Source organism: Chinchilla lanigera, unplaced genomic scaffold (assembly GCF_000276665.1).
Source record: "Chinchilla lanigera isolate Chin_1 unplaced genomic scaffold, ChiLan1.0 scaffold00016, whole genome shotgun sequence".
In the NCBI taxonomy this organism is placed as follows: domain Eukaryota; kingdom Metazoa; phylum Chordata; class Mammalia; order Rodentia; family Chinchillidae; genus Chinchilla; species Chinchilla lanigera.
This window is the reverse complement of record NW_004955417.1, coordinates 13,831,705-13,857,431: the sequence shown is the minus strand read 5'-3', so window position 1 is coordinate 13,857,431 and position 25,727 is coordinate 13,831,705. Positions and strand designations below refer to the sequence as shown.

General features: G+C 44.6%; 1 protein-coding gene across 1 annotated transcript in view; it reads right to left on the bottom strand.

Annotated features, from left to right (window-relative positions):
- Positions 1-983: 983 nt before the first annotated feature.
- The window catches only part of Pop1 (POP1 homolog, ribonuclease P/MRP subunit), a 33,422-nt gene continuing 8,678 nt past the window's right edge, over positions 984-25,727 (bottom strand). Inside the window, exons 4-16 of the mRNA XM_005381847.2 lie at positions 25,355-25,530; positions 23,759-24,007; positions 20,613-20,700; positions 19,988-20,175; positions 18,601-18,857; positions 18,387-18,480; positions 16,192-16,303; positions 15,507-15,626; positions 11,081-11,196; positions 8,304-8,495; positions 6,821-6,975; positions 3,233-3,574; positions 984-2,312 (exon numbers count right to left, since the gene is read on the bottom strand). Coding sequence (XP_005381904.1) covers positions 1,658-2,312; positions 3,233-3,574; positions 6,821-6,975; positions 8,304-8,495; positions 11,081-11,196; positions 15,507-15,626; positions 16,192-16,303; positions 18,387-18,480; positions 18,601-18,857; positions 19,988-20,175; positions 20,613-20,700; positions 23,759-24,007; positions 25,355-25,530 — 2,744 coding nt within the window. The 3' untranslated portion in view covers positions 984-1,657. The remainder of the gene's footprint in view (positions 2,313-3,232; positions 3,575-6,820; positions 6,976-8,303; positions 8,496-11,080; positions 11,197-15,506; positions 15,627-16,191; positions 16,304-18,386; positions 18,481-18,600; positions 18,858-19,987; positions 20,176-20,612; positions 20,701-23,758; positions 24,008-25,354; positions 25,531-25,727) is intronic.

Sequence of the window (25,727 nt, the reverse complement as noted above, 5' to 3'; positions counted from 1 at the left end):
CAGGAGGAGGTCAGGCGGCTTCTGTCAAGAGCTGAGCCACAGATGAAGTGGCAGAGCCTAGAAAACACGTGAGCAACGGTCCAAACGTCACAAGTGAGCATCAGGTGACACGCTGACTTACTGTTTACAGACACCATTGCACTATTTTTCCAGTCTTGTCTGGGTTGGACACTCAGAGGGATGGTGAGAGGAGAAACGCCAGCCGCAGACCGACTGGCCCTACTGTAAGGGTGGCGGCACCTTCTGAAGCTCAGCACCCCGAAGACCTTCACTGTCAAATGCTACTGCAGAAACATGATGCTTTCACCTGAAACAATGCTTAACTGCACATTCCCACTGCTAAGATCCCACGCAGGCGCTGCTAGAGATTAAGAGAGGAAGTAAGGTGTAAAGACAGCTAAGCTGATGAGGCACTGAGTTTTTCTGTGGATGAATAAAAGCGGTGGGCAGGACGAGGCTTCTTCATGTCCTACTCAGGACCGCGGCGGACAGTGACTGCATCGGTGGGGGCAGGCACCGGGTCACCTACCGCACGGCAGAGGTCCCGCAAACACATCCTCCAAAGTGCGCCTTGGCAAAGGAGTTTGGGGCATCGCCAAGATTTAGAAAACACTCACTATGGCTTTTATCTAGATGTCTCCCCAAACCAAGTGCACTCAGGGACAGGGCTCTCGGAAGCGGACTGGATTACGGGGCTTGTAGCTGACTTCTGGTAAGAGGCAGGGTCCGGTCAGAAGCGGCAGGGTCTGAGGGCTTGGCCTGGAAGGGTTTGTCTCCCTCCCAGCTCCTTCCTAACCCCTCTGCCACGCCATCCTGCCTCGGAGCCAGTAAACTACGGACCGAGACAGGAGCCAAGATAAACCTTTCTTCCCGTAAGCTGTGGGTATCGGGTATTTTGTTCCAGCGAGGAGGTGACTAAGACGATACTATATACTGTTATCTTTCTTCCCGGAGACTCACAATGCACGTTATGACATGGGAGTGTGAAGAGGTCCTTTAATGAAGAAATGCTTAACCCAGAGTTTCCCAAATCAACCTCACACTGCAATCTTTATGTTTAGACTGTCTAAGCCATAGGATATATTTTGGAAAATGCTCATGCTTTTGAGAAATTCTTTGTAAAACAAAAATAATTTTTACTTAAAAAAATTAAATGATTCCTAGGATCGCATCTGATTATGGTACAGAATTGAGCATGGCCTACCCAGGGCCTGACTTTCATGCACAGAAGCCAGATGTTTATCGTCTTTTCTTCTTCAGTGACAATCAGATGGGTAAAACCATTACTGCTGCTTATCACATGACAAGGCCTTCCAAACAGACCTTTGTTCCTAACAAAAAAGGGATGATAAAAGGTAGAGCTTCTAATGCTTTTCAGCAAGAGTCATGCGGACCAGAGATCATAATACAAAAGCTTTCAGCTACACAGGCCAAACAATGTAAAGGTATTACAGCCAGGACAAGGAAAGATGGAAATCAACGAGAGAACTGGAACGATATAAACCTTTCATCATTTGTATAATATGTCACTTTTTATTCTTATTTCCAAGAAATTTTACCTATTTTGAAACAGAAGACAAGGGAAAGCACGACTCTCCAACTGTGGGACTTGGCAAAGTTACCATCCAAGCCCTGCTAGGCCGTGAAGCACGCGCATTCACACCTCAACAGAAATTCTTGCGAACCGGTACTGCAGGGAGGCAGGCGGCCTCAGCAGCACCAACCCCCTCTCAGCCACCGGCTGGCTGGACAGCAGATGCAGCAAGCCTGTCACGCTAACAAACCCCAGGGCTTCTCCAGAGCCAACAGCCATGGAAAAATCTCCCTGAGTGACAAAGCCTAGAAGGGCTCTGGAGCAGTGTGAAGTCACAGCCGGGAGGGCACCTGCCCACAACCCTTGGGTCAGGGCTTCCTGCCTGGCCTCAGGCGGCCCTGCTGCCAGCCCCTCGGGAGCAGTGCATCCTCGGTTCTGCCTTTTCTCCACTTTCTTCTTTTCCTTCTGCTTCAGGATCTCATTCTTGAATGGGTCGCTGTGCCGGGACTCCTGGGGACCACGGTACTGCCGGTCCTGACTGAGCCGGAGCAGATCCTCCTCAGCTGGGACACAGATCATGGTGTGCGGCTCCGGGCTGCCTTTCCTGAGCAGGGACAGGCTGACCCACACCAGGGCCCTGGGGAAGCGGTCCGTGAAAGCCAGGCAGGCCTCTCTGGTCAGTCCTGGCTGGCCTCTGCTCGGGGCCCACCGCGCTGCCCGCCGGTCCTCAGAACGGGGCCCACACCAGGTGGATAGTTGCTTCAGTAATTTTCTGCTCCTGTATGAAGCCAGAGATACATATTTGTGGATATTTTGTTTAAGGAAAGATATGCAATCAGAAGATTAGGCACTGCTAGAGCTAATTTGATCTTTTTAGACTATCTGTGAGAAAGTACCAAAACTATAATTTTTTAAATTAAAAATACATATTAATATTTTAGTAAAAATATTTTCCTTTGTGTCTACCATTCTAACACTAAAAGTTTAAAAAGTTAAAGGCAGAGAAACATAAGGCAGCGGGTAGAGCAGAGGGCTGTCATCGCAGCGACAGGGTGGGGACAGAGAGGAACTGGCATCTGATGAGAGAGCCCGAAAGGACAGCGAGATGTGAAGTAAGAAAGACGGGTGGGAAGCTCTGAGCCTATTGTACAGGAAGAGAAGTACGAGGGAAAGACATGAGCGCTTTTTAAAACGGGAGCGCATTCCGCAGGGAGCTGCCAGGCAGTGGAACTTGGCCTGCAGGGTTCCAAGGGCGGAACACATTTCACCCAGCAGCTGCTGGGGTGAGCGTGTTCCACGGAGGGGCTGCTAGCCCACCACGAGTCCATGACCGGAAGGATGCAAAGCAAGGAAAGCTTGCCCAGTGCAAGAGGAGCTCGGTGACCTGCAGGAGGACCACACCCCCGAGGGCACGGCACTGCAAGCAGAGACTACCGGAGAGCGGTCACAGGGAAGCTGCCTCGGCCTAGCGCTACAGGCGACAGTGCGTTCATTTCATCAGCACTGTCATGCCCTCAACTCAACTCTTACCAAGCTATTTTGCTGGGCCCTCTACGCAACATCAAAGGACGCCCTGCAGAAAGCCCAAGCATTCACCTGGGTTTTGCATAGAGGACCAGTGCTAACGTTTGCATCCCGTGGCCTGTTCAACATAAACATAAATAATGCAGAATACATCCGGGAGTCACCTGCACTCACCTAAGAACACAGAGTGGACTACTGGTGACAGCAACGTGGTTCTCACTGGCATCCTGGCCCGTCACCCTCTCAGTCCCCGGCTGGTCCTGACACCCTGTGTCCATGACTTCTGACTCTGCAGGGTCATCTACAGACGTGCCTGCTTCAGAAGATGGCGCGGGAGCGTGGGGCCCCTGGTGACTTCTGAGGTCACTCTCCTCACCACTTGGAGAGGAGTCTACAGAAGACCTTTCTCGGGCACAGACTCTGGACTCCCAGTCCTGAGTTAACTGCTCCCAGGGACACCAGAAAGGTGCCACCGTGCCAAGCTTGACATAGTTGGGCCGTTTGGCAGGAGGGCGCCTAAAGAAAAACAAAGAGGAGAACAGATTTTCAACACTTGGAGAGTGACATTTAAAATAATCAAGGCCACTGTAATGCATCTCTCACACACACACACACACACACACACACACACTTTCCCTAAAATGTAAGAAAATAACAGCAACACAACACGAAGTAGTTCCAAGTGACCAGTAGACACTGCAGAGAGTGCCATGCCTGAGAGGCCCACGCACATGGCACTCCTAGAGCTTGGACATGTCCCTATCCATCCACAGCGTTAAGTCTAAGGCTAAGTGAAGTTTCTCACCCTACCCATCCCTCCCAGTGACCCTGCTCCTCTGCAAAGACAACATCTGTATCAGTTCCTCAGATAACATTCCAAAGACATTCCACTCACACAGAAGCATGCAGTATCTACTCCTTTCTTTTTACTCATTCGGGAGCATACTAGACGCAGCACTTTTTTGCTTAACTTCACGTTTTCTTGGAGATCGTTTTATATCAATACATCAGTCTCTTTCGTTCTTTGTAAAATGCCTTCTTTCCTGTTCCACCAAATAAATATACCCTCATCCACTTGGGCAGCTAGAAAGACATCTGCTGAAAGACACTTTGGTTATTCCCAAACCTCTGCTTCTACAACTAGTGCTGCTACACGTGACCTTGAGCCTGCAGCACCCGCGTCAGCATAACTAGCCACGGAACTGCCAGGGCGAGTCCTCTGTCAACTCCCCGATGCCCCGGTTCACCTCCATGCCCCTTTTCTCCGTTCCCGAACATTTGCTGTCACTCATAGTAGCCTCAGCCATCTACGTAAATCGTCCTTGGAATACACTGGCCTACTGTCACTCCACATCCGGGACCCACCCTCCTGGTCAGACGTGAGGTCTGGTCACGGCCCGGTGTCGGTGCCCCCTCACAAGCCCCATTTCAAGGATGCTACTCTTGGAGCACTGCCTCTCTTAACCCACTCGGCCTCCCCCAAACTGCTCCCATCAGAGCCTCCCGCTCGGTTACACTCCACTTCCTCACTGCTCCCCACGGCCCCTCAGCCCTGCTCATCAGCGCAGAGACCAGGTGCAGGAAAGTCCCTCCCTTATCTCTGCCTTCAACGCCCTCCACGTGGCAGGCCCAGCGTGGTCGGAGCAGCTCCCCAGGGCCAGGGCCAGCATGGGCTGGGCGGCACACAGCAGGAAGGACTCACAGTGGTCCTAAACAGTCCTGTGTACGTTATAAACACAAAATAAGCAGGAGCTCTCTTCCACGCCTTACCAATCTCTTATTTCTCTGGTCACTTAAACTTTCCACTGTCCCAGAAAACTGCTTACAACAATTCCTTCAGCTCTCCAGCAGGCCCTCTCCACCTCCTCTTCCAGCTCACAACCTCCCCACTCTGTTCACCGAGAAGATGGTCGCAGTCCAGGCAGCGTTACCCAGTCTCCCCAGCACAGCATCTACCCGACTAAGCCTGGGCTCAGCCTTCTTTACAGCGGAAGAACTGGACCCCCAGCCTGTCAGATGCCACCCCTCCACCCATGTGCTGGACCCCACTCCCTCTTCTGAGCTCTGCTCTTGCAGTTAGCGTCCCTACCCTCCTCGGAGCTCCCCTACCAGCCTGGAAGCTTGTGTTCCATCAAGGACATAGGGCCCACAGCGCCAAGGACAGACTTTGTCGGCCTTGTCCCGGTGACAGCTCTGGTGCCTGGAGTGGTGCTGGACCCACAGCACACTCTGAATCAGTACGTGCTCGGTGCATGAGTAAGTCAGACACATATACAGAGATGTACACAGAGAATGTTCACAGAACGTATACAAAGAAATCGGCCACTGGTAAAATCCACATCCATACCGCAATCCCACGGAATCACTCCAAGTTCTATTTCCAGCCAGAACAGGCAAGCTGTGACTCACAGGCCAAATGTGGCCCCTGCCTATTTTTGTGCAACCCATGAGCTAAGAACAGTTTTTATATTTTTAAATGGCTGAAAAAAGCAAAAGAATAATATTTTATGACACATGAAAATTATATAAAACTCAAGTATGAGCACCCATAAATAAAGTCTCATTGGAACACGGCCGTGCTCACTAGTTTACATGTCATCTGTGACTGCTCTCGTGCCACAGGGACAGAGCTAAGTAGCTGCCATGGAGACCAAAGGGACCACAAAGCCAAAACTAGGCATCATCTGGTTCTCCGCCCTAAGCGTGCCAACGTTCGGTTTAGAGTTACTGATACGAAGAAACCATCCACAAGCTATCGTTAAATGAAAAGGGCGGGTTTCAAAATAGTTTGTGTAGAACAATCTTTTTATTAAAAAAAATTCTGTACCTATAGAAAATGTACATGCATTAAAAAAAAGTATTTTTATCAATTATTGACCGAACACATCAAGGACTTCTACTACACAGTATAGCTCCGTGATCGCCACCCTCACAGAGCCGGTCAATGAACAAGCCAGGAATGTATCACCTGAGCCCCACAGTCGGTCATGCATCAATCACTGAACACACGGCGAGAAAGCCAGGCCCTGTGCCCGCCTCCGTGATGGCAGCAGGGAGTAAGAAGGCATAACTCGGTCCCCATGGAGCTCAGCAAAGGGATTACAGCATAACATCCGATTAGGTACTGACGCCTCAGACAACAAATAGAAGTTATGAAGGCCCACCGCACCCCAGGGCTGGCGGACGCCACAGCAGAGGAGAGACAGACAGGGAGCCTACAGTTTAGAGGAACACAGGTTCCTGATGCCCACCCGGACTTTCCTACGTAAAGGAAATAAAGCCCTCATTCACTGGTCTCCAATTAAAGAAAAGAAACATAGTCTAGACGAACAGCTACTAAAATATAAAAACAGTGCTCATCTCTCGGGATAGCAGGACTACATCAGTTTGTGAAGCATTTTTAACTATCTTCATAGATTCATTAAAATTTTACAATTATGTATTAATTCTACAATCAGTCTTTTAAAAGCACGGTGTCCACAAACGGCCACAGGTGGACTCCACCATCAAAGCCAGTAAATAACCAAGAGAAAGGCTGTAGCCTAAACGTGCCTGTAAAAGCCAGACGGACGTAAGACAATCTCCTGGCTTAAGTAACATCATCTTAATTACGTCACGGTACTGCAGCGCTCAAGAAAAAGAAAAGATACCACAGTGCATGGGAAGAGTTACGGAAGTGACGCCCACGCTGCTCGGCTGGCCTGGCGGGCACCACTGCTTATTCCTTAAGACACACCTAGAAGGGAGAGGGCACCTCCTTACCTTTTGTACTTTTCAAGAAGAGTCTTCGCTTGTTCTTCAGCAAAGAGAACCCCGGCAGGACAGTCTGGGAAATCGCCTGGGATAGAAGGCGCCCTTTTATACTGAGAATGCACTAGACTCTCTTTTAATCCTCCAACTCTTGCACCTCGATAGATCTAAAAAAAAAATCCAAAGATACCATCAATTTACCAACTTAAAGTTGCTGATTGTGTGGGAAAAACGAGAAGCAACCAAAATGAACATTAAAGGGAGAATGGACAGACACATAGTGCGATCGTCCTACAGCTGATTACCATTTGACAGGGAAGATGAATGAATGGAGCTTCATCGGTAAGCATGGACACCTCCACACCAAATGAAAGTAACAAGCAGCAAAAGCATATACACAGGGAGATACACAGTTTGAAAACACTTCAAATCCAGTTATATCATTATGGGATAAAAACATTTAATAAATCTATAAAAATATGCAACGTGGCAACAAACACTAAAACCAGAATGGTGATGACTGTAGATGAGAAGGGGCGGAAGGTTGGACAGAGGGCCAGAGGGATCCCAGTGAGTCTGCGTGCTTCGTTCCTTCACGGGCAGGTGAAGGGCACACAGCCACCTACTACATCAGCATTTTTTTTTGGATGCTTGAAACATGTCATAAATTTAAAAAAATATAGTGCGATTTTTTTTGTTTGTTTTCCAGTACCGGGAATCGAACTCACGACATCAAGCTTGCCAGGCAGGCACTATGCTGCTGAGCTAAATCCCCAACCCCAGTGAGATTATTTTAAAATATTCCCATTCCTAAATAATTAACTGAATGTCCCTTGCACTAAGCATAATTGCTAAAAATTAATTGCCTGTATGAATCCAGTAGTCTGATAGTTCATCCATAATTTGTACCACCAAAGTAATATTTAACATTGGGCGTGGTGGCACATGACTGTAATCCCAGCACTTGGGAGGCTGAGGCAGTAGGATTGCTGTGAGTTCAAGGCCAGCCTGGGCTATAAAGTGAACTCAAGGCCAGCCTGAACTACATAGCAGAAAGACAAAAAAATTTAATGTAATGAGAAAAATATAATGTGATATTTTAATAAAAAATTTAACTGCAGTTCACAGATAAGAATACTATATGGTTACAGTTAACATTTTAAAAACAAAAAAGTATATTCTATACATCTGTAAAAATTGTCTTTGCTTTTAAACTAAAACTTCACGTTAAAAACTCAACATTTTACAGCTACTATATTAAAAAAGTCAGGCTATTTAAAAAACCTCAAAAATTCACAGTATGTCAGCACAAGGAAGACACTTGTACTGAGACTATCTGTATGAAGTATTCCACACCCAGGATTAATCCTCTAAGGTCAGAAATATACTTCTCAGTTTCTAAGTTGTACATACATTCTAGAAGACTTTCAGCGTTTGGGATTTACTAGGCATGTATTTTAAATGTTGCCACTATTAGAATCGAAGAGTAACTTACGAACGGGATCCAGAAAGCCATGCCCCAGCCCTTTGGGAGGAGGACATCCCAGCCACTGCCCCAGCCTAGGCGGTCTTCACCAGTCACTCTGCCCGGCTGTTGAATCAAAAGTATAGGGATCCTGGATTCACGGGGACCTAAAACAAGCTGTGACCCAGGCACCAGCAATTCACTTCTCATCCGGTTCAGATCCTAAAGTGGAAGAAAATAATTCAAGACAAACAACTCCAGTCTTCTTTAAGACTCTACCGGGTCTCCCTACAAGCAGTTTTAGAAACTTAAATGCTCTTTTAAAAAGGGGGAAAAAGCCAGGTGTGGTAGCACATGCCTGTAATCCCAGCACTTGGGGGGCTGAGGCAGGAGGATCACTATAACTTTGAGACCAGCCTGGGCTACAAAGTGAGTTCAAGGCCAGCCTGAATGCATAGTGAGACCCTGCTCAGAAAGATAAAGAAAAAAAATGTTTAATAAAAAAAGGCAGGGGGTAGGTTCTGAATAAATAAATGCAACCCATTATAAGCACGAAGTATTCGTCCTATAAAGTTCTTCCTCCTGCAGGGGCTTTGGTAGAAAATGCCTGCCGAATTATTTAAACTTGCTAAGTTTGGGCTAGATGATTCAAAGATATAAAATGATACATTCAATCTACAATCTCGTATCAAAATAAATCTCATATATTTAGATTCTGTCCCTTCATTTGATTGAGATGGGCATGAAAAAAGGTACAGTTAACAGCAGCTCCTTAAGGATAGGCAACTGGAAAAATATTCTGGCTCCTGAGAAAACTTCTCACCAGGTCTGATAGACCTAAAATAGGAGATGCTATAAAGTACTCATTAAGTAGACTACAAGCGATGGATAACATGTTTCCAGACTTTCCTTGCCAGCTGTAAAGACAGACGCACAGGCAGGTGACAGGACCACCACTCAGCTCAGAACACGACACACGACTGCACCTAACTCACCTCACACGTTCATCAAGGCATCGCCAAGCCCGAGTCTTTTTACCTTTGTTCGAGCTTCTGCCTCCTTCCACCTACACACATAATGTTCACTCCAAAGTACCTTTCTCTTTAGCCCCAAGTTTCTCACGGCCCTGAAGCACCTCCCCTTCCTGCTACATTCCCCATCCTCCTGCATCTGCTATGTGGCTAAGTGACGCTGCAACCCGCACAGTCCATCCGCTCAGTGACCGAGCGCCTCTTACGTGCAGGCACATTCTAGAACCTGGGAATGCAGCAGCGACCAAGTCACACACGGCTCTAGCTCTCTTGTAACGCTCTTGTATCCTAAGCCCTAGCTAGGACTGTGGGTACTGATCTACAAACCCTATGTCTCTTTCCTTTTCTCGGTCTCTTTCTCTGGGGGGTGGTGCCGGGGATAGAGCTCAGGACCTTCACACTCATCTACGTCCCCAGCCTCTTTTTTTCTTCACTGTGAGACATGGCCTCCCTGAGACATCAAATTGCCCAGCCTGGGCTGAAACTTGCAGTCTGCCGGCCCCAAGCTCCCGGGGCGCTGGACTACGGGCGCACACACTATCACTCCAGCGAAGTCCTCTCTTCTCTTCTGCCTTTCAGCCAACCACCAGTCTTTCCAGGAACACGGTACATTACACCCCAGCATGTCCCCTCCTGCCTAATTCAGTTCCATCACGTCATATGTGGGGTATTTTAAGGGTCCTTTAATGCCACCCAGCCCATAGTCTTTTCTCCAGCTCTCCTGCCCACCCAACTAATCCACCCTCCCCGGGGCTCCCACAGTGCAATCCCAGGTCACAGCCCGCCCTAAACCTTCAGCGTTCAGCGGTCTCTTACATCCTCAGTCCAAATCCTTACAGTGCCGCAAGCTCTTTCATGTGCTGGTCCTTAAATTCACCTCTTCAGCGTCACCTCCTGTCTCACTGCACTACCTCCTAAAGTACTTGCAAGGTCATGAGTATATCATCCTAGCTTTGTTCCGGGCTACTGCACATGCTCCTCCCACGGCCTGAAATCTTTTCTTCACTGTGGCCTTGCCCTTGCCCTCCAAAGTCAGTTCATTCTGACCCTGCCTGAGAGGAAGTTCGTGTACCAGCTCTTCCACTCAGCAAGCCAGCTTCAATTTCCCTAGCGTGGACTCAGGACCCCATGCTAGGCTTCCTCAGTACCCTGTACCTCAGCCATCCCCCAGCCATGTACCCCAGCATCTAACACGATGCCCGCCTCTGGTAGGAGATGGTATTTGAACCTACTCAACTGGGAGTCAGAATTAGCTAGACAGAGAACGTTTATGGGGGAAAATGACAATAAAAGAAAGACGTATTTAGACCATGAGATTATCTCTTTAAGAAAAAGTCTTCGTATTTTTCCTAGAGATACTTCCCTGAGAACAGAAAGGAAATTACAGTGTGCGCCAGGTACAGCAGCACACACCTGTAATCCCAGCTATTCTGGAGGCTGAGGCAGAAGGATCGTTAAGTTCAACGATCCTTCCTGTGCAACTCAACGATCGTTAAGGATCGTTAAGTTCAACGATCCAGCCTGTGCAACTCAGTGAGACCCTGTCTCAAAATGAAAAAATAAAAAGGGTGAGGGATGTCACTCAGTGCCAAGGTTCATTCCCTACTACTGGGGAAAAAAGAAAGATAAAAAAGGACAGTATTATCATGAATAAGGAACCAAAAAGTTGTCTGAAGAGAAAATCTACTGGATTCTGTAAAGTATAAATGGTCTCTAGAATGACGAGTTTCACCCGTCACTGGTGACTTTGCCAGTAACCCTTACACTGTTAGTTACCTGATCCGAGATTTTATTCTCTGTGACACTCTTACAGATCACTTGGTTCCAGATAAAGCTATGCGCACACTCCACAGGCACACCCTCCAGAAGCAGCTGTCTAACTTGCTCATTATCTAAGAGGGAAAAGAAACAGCCTTCAAACCACATCCGTAGACCAACAGCCCACACCTGAACACCTGCTCATTTATGATGAGAAAACACCTTATAGGCACTTATTTAACAAGAAAAAATCACATAACAAGAAATTAAATTATCCTTATAGCTAGTTTCACAGTCACTGAAATAGCAAAGGCTGCTAAACTTTTTTCTTTGATATGTGTTTTTCATGCATAAGATGCAAATATCACGATATTAAATTGTCTCTACACAACTGCCTAATATAACAATTTACAACAATCAAATTCTAGGTTATCTTCTTTTGCCCCGTATCTCGTCTCTGACAATACATTTTTATTGAGCATTTTAGTCCTTTTTATAAAATGTATTCCTCCATTCCTTTAAGATGAGCACATTTCCTGTGAAACATAGGGTTCACACATGGTTTTATGCCTTTAAGCAAGGCACACCATGTTAGAAAGGGTTCTATCGGAGAAGGAAAAGAAACATTTTCATTGGTAAACACCTATACTGACAGAAGACACCTCCTCCATGAGTCATTTAATCATCAAGGGAAAAAAATGTAACTTCCAAATATAACTTTATTAGACTGAGCTGGGTGTGGTGGCACACGCCTGTAATAATCCCGGCACTCCGGAGGCTGAGGCAGGAGGATTGCTGCAAGTTCAAGGCCAGCCTGGGTACAAAGTGAGTTCGAAGCCAGCCTGAACTGCAGGGCGAGACCTTGTCTCAAAACAAACAAAAAAAAATTCATTAGACTGAAAAGTTAAAAGCAACAAAGTTAGACAATGCATGAATTTTGGTTATGGTTCCAAATGCCAACACAGAAATATCACTCAAAAGCACATACCTCTGTGGGTCTGATGGCCAGGAAAAAGTAAGTTCAAAGTAACCAGGCCACAGTGTAACAGATTTCCGGGGAGAACAAAGAGAAAATTAAACGATGAACAGATCTGAGATGAGAGCTGCTTAGAGCAGCAGCAGCTTCCAAGCATGTTCCTCCTCACAGAGACACTAATTAAGGGTGGTCTCAAGCACCAGGGCTGGGCTCTACAAAGGTTCACACTGCCTGTCTAGGAGCAAGCAACAAGCTTCACCCCATCAGCCCCCATCTACCCAGAATGCTCTCCTGTGCAGCTGCTGCAGATCAGAGCAACAGACTTGGGGCATTATTCAGATGGAGTTGCAGACCAAAGAAATGACACATAGAGGGTAAAGCACAGGACAGCACTGCCTCATCTTCAAATATCCTGCATGGAGGGATACATTCAGTTGAAAAGAAATGAACTATCAAGTCATGAAAAGACATGGAGGAACCTTTAGGGCATACTGAAGAGAGAGAAACCAATCTGAAAAGGCTACGAATCATATGATCCCATCTATGACACTCTGGGAAACTATGAAGAAGTAAAAGGATCAGTGGCTGCGACTGTTGGGAGGAAGGGAAGCTGCAGCCTTCAAACTCACTCTACTTTAAAAATATGCAGCTGGGTTTAAGGTGCCTGCCTGAAGCTATTAGGATTTTTTCCTTCCAAGAGCACAAACAAAGAAGTTATGGCAAAATGACCATTAACTTGGCACTCCTGGAAGTCACCCGTCATTTTGTAATCCTAAAGTGTTTGCAAGTCCTATTAAAAAGTAAATACTGTTCTGAAGGCAAATAGACTCTTCCCATGCTTTGGGGAGTAGCATAAGTCATACAGCCAGAGTGTTTACAGAGAAAGATGAAAGTAAGTTTATGAGCATAGTATAATTTCTTTTTTTTTTTTTGGAGCACAGTATAACTTCAGTATTTTCTTTCTCCTTTTCCTTTTTTCTTTGGAAGAGGGGTGATGCTGGGGATTGAAATCAGGACCTTGCACTTGCTATGCATGGGCGCTACCGCTGAGCTAAATTCCTAATCTCCATATTCAGTATTAAGGCAAACTCCTCCCTGGCAGATGAGGATTAGCTAAAATAACCTAGTACAGTAGAGAAAATCAGGAAACACTACAGAAGCAAATAAAGTAACAGACAGCACAGGACAGATTTAGGTGTTTTGTAAATTTGTCTGTTTTGCTCTACCTTTTTTTGGTTTTGTTTTTGATTACCCTAGTGCTGGGGGTTAAACCCAGGGCCTTGTACATGCCAGGCAAGTGTACAACCACTGAGCTACAACCTCAAACTCAGCCCCAGATATGTAAGTCTCACCTAGAAAGCCAGTTAATTACATAATGAAATGCTTTGTAAAAAAACGTCATTAATATTTAATTCAAACCTCAAAACCAAATCATCAAGCAAACTTTTCAAGTTTGAGAATATACATTACTTCAGGTTTTCGTGTACCTTCTCTTTTAAAGGCTCTCTAGCACCCAGTACACACAAGAAACTGAAGAGTTTGTTATTCAAAGCAGGCAATTCCTTCTTTATTGTTTAACCAGCTCGGAACTGATCTTTCTCATCTAAGCCAGAAGAGGCAGAGAATGACTTCAAATACAATCAGCCTGGAACTACGTCAGAGAATTAGGTCTTCACAACACCCTCATGTAATTAATTCTCCTAACAATTAATCTTCTAATGGACCCAGCCTACCAAAGTATACTTTCAGCCGTGGGGATTTTGGGTATTTCTGCAGTGCTGGGAACTGCACCCAGGGTCTCACACTTGCTACACGAATGTTCTCGTGCCGCACGACATTCCCAGCCCTTTCTTTTTTATTTTGGGACAGGGTCTCATTAAGTTGCCAAGGCTGGAATCAAACACCACTTGCGATCTTGCCTTAGCCTCCCAAAGTGTGTAACGGTGCCCAGCTCCACCCTTGGTTTTGATTTCTCTTCCAGGATATTACACTTGTTAATAATATTAATAACATAGTGCTGATTCCTTTAAAAATACACTTCTTTATGCAATCTCACATAACCAGATAAAATATACCTGCAACAAAATTACAATATTTAAAACAGGCTTGGGTCTGGGGGTTTAGCTCAGTGATATGGTGCTTGCCTAGCATTCATGTATGTCCTGGATTTGACTCTCTGGCCTTACCAAAAAAAAACCACCTTTAACGGAATAACACAGTAACAGCTAACAAGATGGTAAACTTTTATAATAGAAATTAAATCTTTTTCAAAACATTTTAATTTTCCTTGAACTGACTCATAGCAAGATAAAAGGCTTAGACAGGATTTAATATATACTGCTCCATTCCAGAAAAGAATTTGAGGTAACAAGAGAAACAAAGTAGAGTTTAACTATGGCTTTAAGACAGTTAAGATAGTCAGCATTTAAAGGCATGGAAGATGCTGCAAGTTTTATGGCTGCAATAAACAATATAGTTATTAAAAAAGAAAACAACTCATTGATCAAAATCTTAGGCTCCAGCCAGGCGTGGTGGCGCACACCTGTAATCCCAGCACTGAGGAGGCTGAGGCAGAAGGATCGTTGGGAGTTCAAGACCAGCTTGGGGTACAAAGTGAGCTCAAGCCCAGCCTGAACTGCACAGCAAGACCCTGTCTCAAAACAAAAAAGATAAAAAGCAAAACAAAACAAAAAACTCTTAGGCTCCATAATTAACTAACTTACCTATGTATCTTCAGAGTCCTCTTTCACCCTACCTACCTTTTATGTGAAGCTCTGATAGTGTAACTTACTGCCCCTCCAAAAACGCTATTTAACATGCTATCTACAGAGCTGAGGATATAACTCAGCGGTACAGTACCTGCCTGGCAGGCACAAGGTCCTGAGTTCAATTCCCGGTATCCAAAAATAGATGGTAATATGCTATCTAACAAGACAGTAAATACAATGCAGCATTATCACAGAGGCTACAAATCCCAGATCGCCACCCCAGGCCCACCTCCAGCCACACAGCTCCCTCAGGCCCCTCTCCAGTTCAAACCCAGGCCTCTAACACTCCAGCACCTGCGATGGCCTTGCCAGGATTCGAACCTGGATCATCTGTATGGTCAGACAGAGGCTTCCCATGAGCACAAGACCAGCTGCGGGTGCAGATCCCTTCCTCATGATTAACATTCTGAAACACCAGGCATTGTCAGAGAGTCCAGTTTACAGAGAGATAGGTTTTACCGGATATTAAAAAACAGAGAACTCAGAAAACAAGCAAACATAAAGATCCAGCTACACGGTTTACACCTACAAGATCCTTCCTCACATCCCATGTCCTTTGATTGTAATCACCCTGAAGAGAGATAGCTAAAGAGCCCCCTGATTTTTCCCAGGTAAGTTACTGCAGAAGTGTAAGAGAATTCTCATAACAAGACGGGAATGATCAATATAACAAGGAAAACCACAGGTGCAAGTGCTTTACCTTGGCATTTTTCTGGGCTGGATAAAGCTTTAGACCTCTTTGGAGGCAAATTTATTCGAGGATCCCCCACTGTGAGTCCTAGGATAGTACCCGATGGAATTTCTGCCGGTGATGTTACTCCTTTAACAAAACAAAGGAGGGGAAAAAGCTTACAGCAAGTCACTCATAATACATACGTATTTTCTTAGATTAAGATTTTCTAATGAAAAATTTTCTTTGGGCTAATTATCTAAAAACATGTCTTTCCTTTTATTCCCCATTGATACTTTTAGAAAATAAATTAACATTCAAAAAAGGGACGTTTCTTACAAAAAAAAAAATATTAAGCTGACATGAAAGAAGTCATTTCACAGTGCAAGCACGTATGCTTCTATCAGTGATAACCATTAACTGTTATCGGTACAAAAACAACCAGGAGACTTAAGTTTAGATTTCAGTTTAGTACCTGATCTATGTATTTACCTATATGAGAACGCCAGTTACTCAGAATATTAACATCTCCATGGTGTGCTGTTTCATAAGCCAACATGAATACAGTGTTTTATTTATTGAACTCAAGTACCTCTTACTTGCTTTTCTTACGATAAAGCAAGACTACCTATCGGGAGCCCAACAGCAAATGCTCTTAACCCACGTCCCTCGCCTCCCTTCCTGCCTAGTACAGCCCGGTCCTCCCTCTGTATACCTCCCAACAGCTCAAAAATGGCTTCCTGTCTGCGATGAAGGGCAACACTGTCGGTGTTCCTACAGGTGTCAGTCCACCAGCGGTGAGGTGTCTCCTCTGTGTCCTCTTCCCCCTGAAAAACAGCAAGTCCTCCTCACCAGGTGCATGATGGGTTAGATTTAATAGCTGGTATGGCTGCAGGACAAGGAGCCACCCCTCCTGTTTCTGTTGGTGGGAATTCTGTTTCATGGGGAGCGGCAGCGTTAAAGTAGTAATTACTATCAGCCTAAGTACTTTTAATTATAGGCAGGGACATGGTGTTACAAATTTCTGTCCAGACTTCACATACCAGGAAAGCTAGCCAATCTTCAAAGAGACTACCTCATTAAGCCACTTCACAGCCCTCGTTCTATCGAGCACAGTTCCAACAAGGAAGCCCTTGGTCCTCTCCTATTATCACCACCTTCATCACCTCCATGGGCAACCACACCAGCACCTTTAGAAGACACCTTCAGGTAAAGGATGCACTGCTACCAGAGTACTCTTAAAAATACTGCTAAGATGCTCGAGCACTCCACTTATACCTTTTCCCAAGAGAACTGGGAGCTGAACAGTTCCAAAAGGTAGTTCAAGCCCTGGGCACCTGCCGAGCCAAGAGCACCGGCAGCCAGGATTCACAGTGCAGCGCACAGAGAGGCACCATTCACCTCACAGAACTCTGGCAGCAAAGCAGAGGGGTGTCCAGTACAGACTCCAGAACCAAACTTTCCAGACTCGAATCTCTAGTCCACAACCTGTGAGCTACTGTGGAGCACCTTCTGCCAGGTGCCACGCTACACACTGCGGACACAGACAAGATGCCCTCGCTGTCAGGAGGCTCAGAGTCCAACGAGAGAGGCATACACTGTATGAATGCATGCACGAGTCCGAGCACGGAAACTGAGGAAATGCGTAGCACCACAGCGGGGATGACGTAACCCGAAGGATCAGGGTTCTACAAGGAAGCGACACAGACTGAATGTGGCGGACTGAAACTGGGAGGAGCAGGAAGGTGTAGCCGAGCAGAATGGAGGGAGAATGTCCAGCAAGTGGAGCAAAACCAGGCACAAAGGCTCCGAAGGAGATGAGAAGTGACACGTCTAGGACCCGGAAAGGCCACTGCGACCGAAGTGCACACGGCGAGGTGAGACGAGGCCCCAGAGGCAAGGCCACACTTACTCGGGTCACATCAGGGCTTTGGATTTTACCTTAAATACAATGACACGCTATCCAAAAGCTTTCAACTGCAAAGCAAAAGGCAAATAAATTGTTCAAAGATCACTGCCTCTGGCACGGACAGTGGTGGCAGAGCAGCAACGTGGAGAAGTTATAAACCCCTCCCGTGCTGCTGGCCCAGGCAACAGTGGAAACTAGGCAGAGCAGGTGCAGAGAAGCCACCTCTGCTTTTAAAACATCGTCTTTCTAAAAGCTCAAACTCCATTCACCTCTGTCATTATAGCTGACACATTAGGTCTGTGAGGCACAAGCCCTGAGCAGTTCACTGCACTAAGACAGGAAAACACACAGGACCTGAAGCCGGATGGCTGAATCCTAATCTAGTCTCCATGCCCTACAGCTGTGCTGTCCAACACAGTAGCCAATCCATGAGCCACAAAGAATCATTTACCTAATTTTTATTTAATTAAGATAGTAAAGATACAAAGTCACTCCCTGAGCCACTTTTCAAGTGTTCAGTAGCCTCACGTGGCTCCTGGCTACCATACTGAGAAGTACAAGGTCCACCATGCTTGCAGAAAGTCACATCAGAAGTGTGGAGCTAGACATACTGCTCTTCGGGGGATGAAGACAGAAACTAGCCCCAGAAAATATGCATCACATACGTCAAACATTCAAAAGCTGGCATACAACTTCCAGGATTTCAGGGACATCCTGTTACCCACCTATGGGGTGGAGGTTAAGTCCCTTCTGGAAGACACAACTACAGGAAGCGTTTGTATGCAAATAAAAACAGTCACAGTTTACTTATCACATCCTCTTAGATTTGGTCTTCTAGAAGTGAGAGACAAAAAAATTCTTTCATAAAAAGAATAAGTAGGGAATTAATATTTAAAAGCCATGGCCCAAAATACTATCAAATTACACTGTGTATTAGGTTTCAGAAATTTGCTGAGAAAAACATGCCTAGAATAAAGACGATAATGCACTTGTACTCCTACCGTGTGGACAGAAGCAGCTTTCAGTGCCTCTGTGAGGATGGAGTGGGAAAGGGGACCAATAAGGCGGAATCTATTCATCTCCATGGTCAAATCACTGAAAGACAGAAAAGATCTTATGATGGAAACTGCCACCATAAACAGTGTCCGCACCACTGGCAAAAATGGGGTCTTTCCTGAAAATGTCCAGTAGGTTCAGAGTGAATTCAACTCAGACCTGATTATAATGCCTGTGTTTGAAGAGATCCAAGAATATGCTTGACATGGATCTCTAGTTCCATCACCAATAACTTTTTTAATTGGTTTGGCATTGGCTTCATCATCTTTCCTTTTTCTTTTCTTGCCAATTTTCTCATCAGTCGTTTCAGTTTGGCTTTTTTCTTGAGACAGTGTTGGAAGTGGGCTCAGGACGCTGACAGTTGATCTGACGGGTTCCAAGCACTGGCACACAGTTTTTATCTCCTCTAAGACATCCTAAGGGTATAGAACACATTTACTTTTAAGTTTTGAAATGTAAATACATAATTACAAGTTTAACTGGTTTAGTTTATATTTTACCTCTTTAAAAATCAACATTTTAGGGACTAAGGATATAGCTTAGCACGTGCCTAGCATGTTCGAGGCCCTGGGTGCATCCACAGCATTGCCGTAAAAAAATTATTCTTCACATTTTTGTCCCTTCACAAGTTAAACTAAATTTATCATCATCAAAAGGCTTTTCGTGCCAGGCGTGGTTGCACATACCTGTAATCCCAGCACTTGGGAGGCTGAAACAGGAGGATCACAAAGAGTTCGAGGACAGCCTAGACTATATGCTGAGTTTAAGCCCAGCTTGAACTACATAGCGAGACCCTGTCTCAAAAAAACAACCAAAACAAACAAGGTTTTTGTTTTTTCTGGGTATTGTACAGCACATGGAACTAAAAAAGAACCAAATGTCAAATATTATGAAAACAATCTGGCCATTATGATCAATTTTTTTTTAAATGTTTAAAAATAATTGTGAAAACTTTACAGCCTATGGTATAAAAACAGTGCTAAAAGAGGAAAGCTAAGCTAAATGCAGAATTAAAATTCATCAGAATTACCAAGGCTCCTCATAATCAAATAGGCTGTCACAAGCACCTAGGCCTCAGTAAATCAATTCAAGCAAGAGGAAAGCATTAAACAAAGGTAATATTGCTGATCATTAGTGCAGTAAGGTTGGTTTTCATCTCTGCTGCTCCTTACAGTTCACTGAAAAATGAGAGGTTGAGATTTACCTCATTCTATAAGATGGACAAATATATTACATGTGTAGTAATGGATGTGTTACTTAATTTGACATGGTAATCATTATATAATGTATACATGTATCAATCATTGTGGTGTACACTTCAAACATATGCATGTTTTACTTGTCAATGAAGTATTTCTAAATAAGTTTTAAAGATAAAAAAAAATCTGCTTCATACAATATTCACACAAATTTCCCCATTATATTCTAATACCAACTATCAGCTAAACTTTTACACCACTGTATTTAAGTTTCACTAATGCTAACTTCTGGTGGCAATTAAAAATGTAGTGGTAGAATGACGGAGAAATAATATAAAGGATCATACCTGTTTAAGAGTTGGATGAAGCCAAATCCACAACTGCCTGCTCTCAGAAGTGCCACGAGGGGTCCCCTCTGACTTCCAAATAAACGTAATGGGCCCAAGCATTTCTCTGGGATATTTATTTGCCCGGTACAGCATGAGACTTCCTTGGCGCTTTCCAGACAAGCAGTGAACCGCTGCAAAGGTCAGGCCTGGCATAAACACAGCAAAATACTCTGATCGCAAGTGCTGGCACTGGAATATTACTATCTCCCAACCACGCTGTTCTTTACTATCTCCAGAAGGAATGGAATTTTGGTTTTGCTTATGGCTTAGATGAAAGCCTCATACATAGTTAAGTTCCAACTTTTTTTAAGATAAGGTCTTGCTGTATAGTTCAGGCCGGCCTTGAGTTCACTATGTAGCCTAGGCGAGCCTAAACTCACAGTGATCCTCCTGCCTCAGCCTCCAAAGTGCTGGGATTACAAGAATGTACAACCACATCCAGTTCAACTTTTCTTAAAGTAGCACGATCATTAGGAAAAAGCAGTTTTATGTTTAATTTCAAAACACTTATACTAGTCACTCATTCATAAAATGAATAAATATACAAAGACTAAAATAGGATCCAGCTTTGAAACAAGATTACCTGCATCTAAGCTACACATCTGAGAAAGTGCCTTGAGTATTTCTTCCTCTTTGCCCTTCAACTCCAAACAACAGTAGTAGGACAAATCCTGCACAGAGAGGAAACACAATTATATTCTTAAAAGTTACCTAGGGCAAAACTACCAAGAAGTCAAAAAGCCCTACCAAAAAACCTCTGGGGGTCTAAAGAACAAACTACCAAAGTTAAGTTTCTCAATGTCAAAATCTGACATTACATTAGCAAATACTCTTAAGCCAATTGGAATCAAAATGAAAAATAAATCTCCATTTAAATATGTGTCCTACTTTCAAGCAAGAAAATCTGTTTTTTTGCATATGCAGAGGCAAGTTCAAAGTAGGGTCTAAAAACTGCTGCTTTTAAGCAAAGGATTACTCATTCCCCACACCACAGTATAGCAAGCAAGACAGTAATAAATGCTGCAAATTATACTACTGCGCACTCGTTAGCGAGTGTACAACCTCTCCATTACGTAACACTGAGCCTAGAGACACAACGTTACAACGAATTTATCCACATTCGCCCCAAGCTCAGCCTTGCCCACCATAGGTGACTTTAGAAAAGCAATGTACAAGGAAAAATAAGAACAATTATTATTTTTGCCAATTTAAATAGAATGAAGTGAAACTGAACTGAGTGGGTAAGATCAGTATCTTAAAGAACTTAACAAGCATCTGCCTGGCAAGTGCAAGGCCCTGAGTTAGAATCCCGGAACAAAAAAAAACTGTCAGTCACCGAGGGGTTACTGAGCGCTAGGCACGGGCTAACTCTTTACAAAACTGTCACTGAGTCTTCCCGACCACCTAAAAGAGGAGGTCCTGTTATCATTTCACAGATGAGAACACAGAGGCACAGAGATGGCTGCTTGTGCAAAGTCACTGAGTCAAGTGGAGCGCGCACTAATCAGGCTCCGACCCCAAACCAGCCCCCCGGCCACACCTTTAAGCAGCGATTATTACTAAGGGCAAATTTAGCTATGATTCTGACAAATTCAGACCAACCAGCACCATTACTAACACACAGAAACCTTCCTATCAACAGTGCTTGCTTTCAGCTACCAGTGGCCCGATGAGTCTCACCCAATCTGGTACAACCAGGTGACGGGAGAGAATAATGGTTGGGTGTGAAACTCTGGAGTCAACCTCACCACTCACTGGCTGTATGCTCGTGGGTAAATTACTTCCTTGTACCTCAGTTTTCTCTTCTGTAAAACGGAAATAATGGAAACTGCCTACCTTGTGCCATTGTTGCAAAGATTAAATGAGCGAACACGTAAAGCATATAAAACAGGGCCAGGTATATATTACACACGCCCAAGTACTTGTTCCCATTAGGTATGGCTTTTATTATTCAGCGCTGATCAAATGTTACAAAAAAAATTATAAATATTTGATGACTTCAGCAAAAATTGTGCCCCAAATGAGAGGTAACTCGGTCTGAAATAACCGCCTGAAACTTGAGAGGTGGGAGAGTACAGTGGGAAAAGCACAGGCAAGGAGGATCAGGTGCCCCAGTGCTGTCAAGACCACCAACAAGGTGGGCAGGTCGCTTCACCTCTCTCACACTCAGCTTCCTCACTGTAAATGAGGGATTTGATCCAACCTACGATTTCTGCTGCAGAGTTCACAAATCAAAGGCTCTTCCAAGGTTCCTGCATTCACTTACCTTGATTAGAGTAGCTATCATCAAAAAAACCAGGAAGTAACACATGTTGACAAGGGTATGGAGAAACTGGAACCCTGTGCACCACTGGTGGAAATGTAAAATCATGCAGCTGCTACGGAAAATGCTAGACGACACCTCAAAACACTAAACCCAGAATGATCGTATGACCCAGCACTCCACCTGTGGGTATACATATACAACAGCCGAAAGCAGACACTCAAATGATATTTGCAGCATTTTTGCCCTCAGTGATATTATTCACTCCCAAAAGTAGAAGCAACTTATTATCCATTACAAAGAGAGCAACAATTATGCAAACATCAGAATTTTATTCAGGCTTGAAAAGAAAGGCAATTCTGATCCGTGCTACAGCATGGATAAATGTCAAAGACATGATGCTAAGGGAAATAAGCCCAACACAGAAGGACAAACGATTCCACTCGTGCAAGTATCAAAAGGAGTGAAATTAAAAGACAGAAAGTAGAATGGCAGCTGCCAGGGACTAGGGGAGGGAGGAGCAGGGAATCTGTCTACTGGGTACAGAACTTCGTTTAGGAAAGTGAGACGCTCTGGAGATCGATGATGGTGTTCGCCGCACAGCCACGATGTGCCGAACACCAAAGAACGGTCCAATTAAAAATCGTCAATGTTTCGCTGGTAATATGTCTACTTTTACCACAATTTTCTAGAAAAGGCTTTTGTATTCTGCTATATGGCTCTCAAGAGATACCAGAGGACAAGGCCGTCATGCCAGGGAAAGATACGCCTTTCTGCAAGGAGTACCCTTCTAAGTACGTATAGGAACACAAAGAAAGCAACTGCATTAGCCGTTGTTGACTGCATTATGAGGCTCTAAAACAATATCCTCAAAGACTTTAACATTTAAACCATGCTTCCCAGGACGCCTCCGAACCACACACACGCATCTCGACACGTACTGTAAGCACTGAACAAGGTATCTCAGGATCTGCTGCTGACGAATGACTACTCGATTAATCTACACTGAGGAACAATAGGAGCCTGCATGAGCTGATTCTACTTATGCCTCCGATCTAATCTCACCCTAACAGTGGCCTTGCTCTCAGCCTGTCCGCCGGTGTCATGAAGAACCTGTTCTCATGTTTCATTCTCATGCTTCCTTCTTCGTCCCTCACTCGCCCATCTTATTCTCTAAAGCTCAGCTCACACATCACATCATGGCCAAACACCTTCCAGTTCCTGTTGGAAACGTTCACTGCCCTGCACACTTTTCTTTTACAGCCATACACCTGGCTAATTCGATTGCTGTCTGCCTCTTCTACCGGCTTCAGGTTGCTTCACCTTCAGCACCCAGCAAAGCGCCACAGGCATCACTTATAAGACGGACAACCGCACCGAGAGGACGTTGGCATACCATGAACTACTCTAAGGTTCAACACTAGAAAGGGTCTAAGAAGAAGAAGAAAGCCCACTGGAAAGCGCACCTGCAGGAGGCAACGGTTTGTCATGGCTCGGTAGCAGGCTCTGTGGCTCTTGACTGTCGGCCTCTCCCCAAGGCAGTAGCCCCACCTCTTGACCATGTGAAACCGCTTGGCATGCCAGATGTGCGTTTCTAACCAAATGTTCTTCCTTTGTCTGCGGTTAAATTCTTGTGTCCGGTTTATGTGACATCTTCGAGCTTTATGGCATTTATTTTTGGAATGTTCTTTCTTCTGATGCACAGCCTTCTCCGCCTACAGTTATGAGAGGTAGGAAAAAAAAACAAGAAAAGAGGTAGATCTTAGTTTGTAAGCATCTCAGAACCAGGTTAAATGTTAGGAATTTAAACAAGCCACTTTAGAACTAAGTACAGACCTCCTTACTTTGCTTAATTTGTTAATTTGCTCGTTTCTCGAATGTAAATAGAGAACGGGGACAATGGAAAGAGTAAAAATTTAGATAGGCAATCCCAGGAAGAAAGCACATTCATCACTCACTAAGATGGGTAAGTTTCATTCTTTATGAAGATTGGGGTATTTATGAAATTTCAATACAGTTACACAAGCTTAACATAGCTATTTATAGAGGACAAGAAGGAGTAAGTTGAAGGCTAGCTGCTGCTGCTGCCGCTGCTGCTGTTGCTTGCTTTAGCCTGTAGGACTATAACTGAAACCAAAAACTTTTAAGAGCAAAATACAAAAGTGAAGAAAATGCAATCGTTCAAATGCTAAATGCTATCACTAGGAAACAGACTTTACATTAAATCAAGAAAGCACAAAATTCCTAGTTAGATTTCATTCTCAAATCTCTCCCACAATCAAGCTATATTCTAGTGAAAAAAAAAATTCTGTGTTAGCCCAGGTGGGGTGGTGCACACCTGTAATCCCAGCACTCAGGAGGCTGAGACAGGAGGATCGCTGCAAGTTCAAGGCCAGCCTGGGCTACAAAGTGAGCTCAAGACCAGCCTGAAGCACACAGTGACTCTGTCTCAAAAAGACCAAAAAAAGAAAAAAAAAAGAAAACTTCTGTATTAATTTTTGAGCCTTGTAAGGACAGGGACTTCCTCTCATTGAAGTTTAACCCCACCCCTAGCACAATGTTAGTCACTAAATTTTAAATTAGTAAAGACATGGGTAGATTAAACAACATTACAATGTTCAAGTCCAGAATTCTGGTTATGCTACACCACAAGTAGATTACACAAAAATTAAAAACAAATTCAAGCTTAACTTTGAAAAAGTCACATGGTACATGCTAAGCACTGATGCTGCCTTTATAGGAGCAAAATGCTAATCTGATAAAAGGGTCAGAATTTTATTTTAAATATAGAAAGAAAAATACCAACTGTTTCACACCATTAAAAGAGAGGAGTTCCAAATGCTACTCTTTTAAAGCAGCTTTAATATCCAAATGCCTACTAATATGGCTTAAGGAGGGTGGAGAGGGCTAGATAATGATATCAAAAATATATGAAAAAAAGAAAAAAATGTAACGAGCATGCTGCCTTCTGATTTTCCTTTTTGAAAAGTCTTTTAAGTGAGTATGGCTCAGTTTCTCCTAGGAACCACCAACCTGAACGTTCTCACAAGTGAAACTCCTACCTCCTTCTGGGCCATCTCCTGCAGCCGTCTGGGGAGGCGTTTGACGTTGTGGCTCATGGCCCTCCGCCTCATGTGCCGCGGCAAGGTCTGGAAGACCAGCGAATTGGAAGACTTCTGGGTCACGGCCTTTAACATGGCACTTATTTCAGCAGCTCGCGCTTGAGCAAAAGTAGAAGCTGTTGAAGAAAATGACACGGTGGAAACCAAGCCTTGAATCAGCACCTTTCCCAGTGGACTCCAGAAGGAAGACAGATTTGAGGTACGTGAGTTCACAGTCGTCACCCACCACCCCAAACCCTGTCAGATAAACACCGACAGTGGTTGTTTCTGTGTCACACCATCGTGAGAAGATGCTCCTGCAACTTTTATATTT